The sequence below is a fragment of the Temnothorax longispinosus genome, unplaced genomic scaffold (genome assembly GCF_030848805.1).
Source record: "Temnothorax longispinosus isolate EJ_2023e unplaced genomic scaffold, Tlon_JGU_v1 HiC_scaffold_625, whole genome shotgun sequence".
NCBI classification, from domain to species: Eukaryota; Metazoa; Arthropoda; class Insecta; order Hymenoptera; family Formicidae; genus Temnothorax; species Temnothorax longispinosus.
This window is the reverse complement of record NW_027270479.1, coordinates 2,700-6,154: the sequence shown is the minus strand read 5'-3', so window position 1 is coordinate 6,154 and position 3,455 is coordinate 2,700. Positions and strand designations below refer to the sequence as shown.

The 3,455-nt window shown below is 35.2% G+C and overlaps 1 protein-coding gene across 1 annotated transcript; it reads right to left on the bottom strand.

Moving 5' to 3' along the window:
* Positions 1-4: 4 nt before the first annotated feature.
* On the bottom strand, positions 5-2,097 carry LOC139824870 (uncharacterized; the record flags this gene model as incomplete). The annotated part of the gene is made up of 4 exons (XM_071797430.1): positions 1,911-2,097; positions 1,616-1,809; positions 1,178-1,529; positions 5-1,114 (listed from the first exon to the last, which is right to left on the bottom strand). Coding segments are annotated over exons 1-4 (1,798 nt in total), but the record flags the coding sequence as incomplete, so codon positions are not given.
* Between the last annotated feature and the right edge of the window lie 1,358 nt (positions 2,098-3,455).

Here is a 3,455-nt window from a genome sequence, read left to right as displayed (position 1 = left end):
TTCATATTTGCAGCGGCAAGCACCCGTTTCTCAAAAGAATCATCTGACAATCTGTTATATTTAGCGATATTCATCATAGTCGCATATGAGAACAGCCTCTCAACTGGTGCTGATGAAGGTATGCACGTATTATATTTAATAAACAATTGTTTCACCTGTGGGAATTGATTTAAAACATCTAAGGTCTTAATAGGATTATTCAGAAATCGCAAAATTTCTAATGTATTATCTCCTTGGCATGTAAAAATTTGTGATCTTCTATTGGCCTGAGTATTATTTTCACCAAAATCAAAGAAATCGTCTAATTCCATTGGTTCTTCTGGAATTTCATTATTTTCAGAGTCACTAAATGCCGTACTGATCAGTTGTTGCACTTTCATTATTTTATCATCACTCAAGCAAGCTAACCATCGATCTTTAAATTGTGGATGTGTAATCGCAGCAAGAGCAGCAGCTTCTCCTTGACCACGAATTTCAAAAAAATCATCAAATCTATCAATTAATTTTAGCTGCATTCCTTCCACTAACTTCTTACAATATATTAGGTTATTATCTTTGAGAATTGCAGTCCACTTGTTCTTTATACTTAGTAGCAATGGTAATAAGCAACCATAATAACAGGTTGTCTCTGCTTGAGCCTTATCAATCCCCAAAGCCAGAGGTTTCATACATGTCAAATAATCTCTTATGTATCGAAAATGATGCTCCCTGATATCGATTTCAAAATTTACATATTGCTGTATATCAGTCAATTTGTCTTCCAATGAAATTATTTGCTTGAGACAGTCATACAAGGAGTTCCATCTGGTTACAACAGGGCGTTTTAAGGCACACTTTAAATATTTTTTCAAAGTTTCACGATTTTTAGGCGATCTCAATTTTTTCCAAAGCTTTTCACATGCTCCGATGGCCTCTTCGTGCAAACGTTTCAGCCTTGAATCAGCTTTTATTATTTTCATAGCATCACTAGAGGCTATGAGATGTAACGTGTGACTTGCACATCTCAGATGTCGAGGTAAAATAATATCAATTTCGTCGCTAATTGTCTCATTGCTATTAACAAGAATATTATCAACGTTATCGTAATTGTTATCACCACCACCACCACCATCATCATCATCATCATCATCATCATCATCATCATCATTATCATCATCATCATCATCATCATCATTACAATCATCATTTTCATTGTTAATCTCATTATTATCCTCGTCTGTCTCATTAATATATTCATCATCATTCATTCCTGCAGAGTCACTCGTTTCCCTTTCTTCCAACTCGTCGAAATTATTCGCGCTCAAGCTTTTAATTTCCAAAATAAAGTTATTAGTTAAGCCAAATATTTTGAACGCCTTGATAAAATTAGATCCATTATCAGTAACTGTCGCTACTATTTTTTCATTATTTAATCCATATAACGCATGTATTCTGGCTAGTTCAGTGGCAATGACTTCAGCTGTGTGAGTACCTTCTATTCTTTTACAAGCTAGAGCAGCAGATTTTCTTTTCAATGTTTTCTCACATAACTGTAAGAAATAATAATAATAACGTTTAATATATATATACAGTAGGAACAAGTTTCTAATTTTGGTGTAAAGTCAAAATTATTTACCCAATGAGCCGTAACACCAATAATTCTGCGATCGGGCGCAGTCCATACATCCGCTGTAGTGCAAACATATTTGACATTTTTCAAATAATTTTTGAGAATTTTTATCTGCTCATTGTAAATAATGTCGATTCTTTTTTTCAAAGTGTTCTGATTTAGATGTTTTAAAGGTTTGTCTCCATGCTTTATTCGGAAACCTGTAATGTAAGTGCATTATTTTAAAGCCTTCAAATATACGCGCACGCACAAATACGCACATATATGCACACATTAATGATAGAAAAAAATGCATACTTACTATCGAATATTTGTCGAAAAGCTGGAAGCACAACGGTACTGAACGGTGACATACTCTCCAGTATATAACGAGCGACATTCTCTTCGAACAGCTCCTGGGAGAAAGCGCAGGTTGTTCTTCGAATGATATTAGGTCTTTCCATTCTCTGTCGTTTAGCGTCTTTGTAAATGTTATATTCCGAATATAAATCAAGATGTTTTCTCTTTAAAAATATAAAAAACTAAAATTAATTAACTATATTGTTTTCAAAAGTATAAAAAAGTTAGAAGAACATACTTTCAAATGCGACACATAATTTGAAGAGATTTTTAAACTTCCTTTAATACATTGTTTCGGTACGCAATAAACGCATGTGGCATACACTGAGGATCCATCTTTAGATGATTTTTCGAAATCCACTTCAAAAAATTTGCCATCTAAATAAGGTGTCTTATTGCATTCCGCCCGTAAATCGATTTGCTGTGTAGTTTCTGGCTGACTAGTGGTTGTTCCATGATTATTAATTTGTTTATTCCTAATATAAACGTGAAAGTATTGATTAGTTACGTATTTATTAATTATGTATATCTGTCATTCGTTATTAATTCTCCAGTAGGCGCGTGGGGTGTATTTTACACCCCAGGCTTTCCTTTTTCCTATATTTCACATAGAAACTATGTTTTTTCAATGCTGCCCTTTTCTTAATTCTTTTCCTTATCTATTAAGATTGGTAGCGCTCTCGATTTTTATTTAGTGTTGTCTATCGGCGCTGTCAAAATCGGCTGGGGTGTAGTTTGTTACCTGTTACATCCCACGCGCCCTTTTAAGTTTCTTTTCACGCGCTTACTGGAGGGTTAAAGAATAGCCACATTCTCGCTGAGTAAGGGTAATCAAGCGTGGTCTTTTTTAGTTTATCTAAAAATTAAGAATAACATTTCAAATAACAAATGTACTTACATTTGTGTTACGCTGTTTTGTATTGACATTTTTGGATACTTGAGAAATTTTCTAACTTGGAGCACTTATTCAGTTGAAAATTGGTATAAGAATGATCGCGTCTTTTCACTCGCGCTCTTCAATTCATACTGCGGCAGGTTCGTAGACGTCGCGCGAATTAAAGGACGCGACAGGTTGCTGGTTGTAAACAAATGCGAGGCATACAACGCCCTGCAACACCTACGCCGTTGTTGCCTTGCATTTGTTTACAACCAGCAACCTGTCGCGTCCTTTAATTCGCGCGACGTCTACGAACCTGCCGCAGTATGAATTGAAGAGCGCGAGTGAAAAGACGCGATCATTCTTATACCAATTTTCAACTGAATAAGTGCTCCAAGTTAGAAAATTTCTCAAGTATCCAAAAATGTCAATACAAAACAGCGTAACACAAATGTAAGTACATTTGTTATTTGAAATGTTATTCTTAATTTTTAGATAAACTAAAAAAGACCACGCTTGATTACCCTTACTCAGCGAGAATGTGGCTATTCTTTAACCCTCCAGTAAGCGCGTGAAAAGAAACTTAAAAGGGCGCGTGGGATGTAACAGGTAACAAACTACACCCCAGCC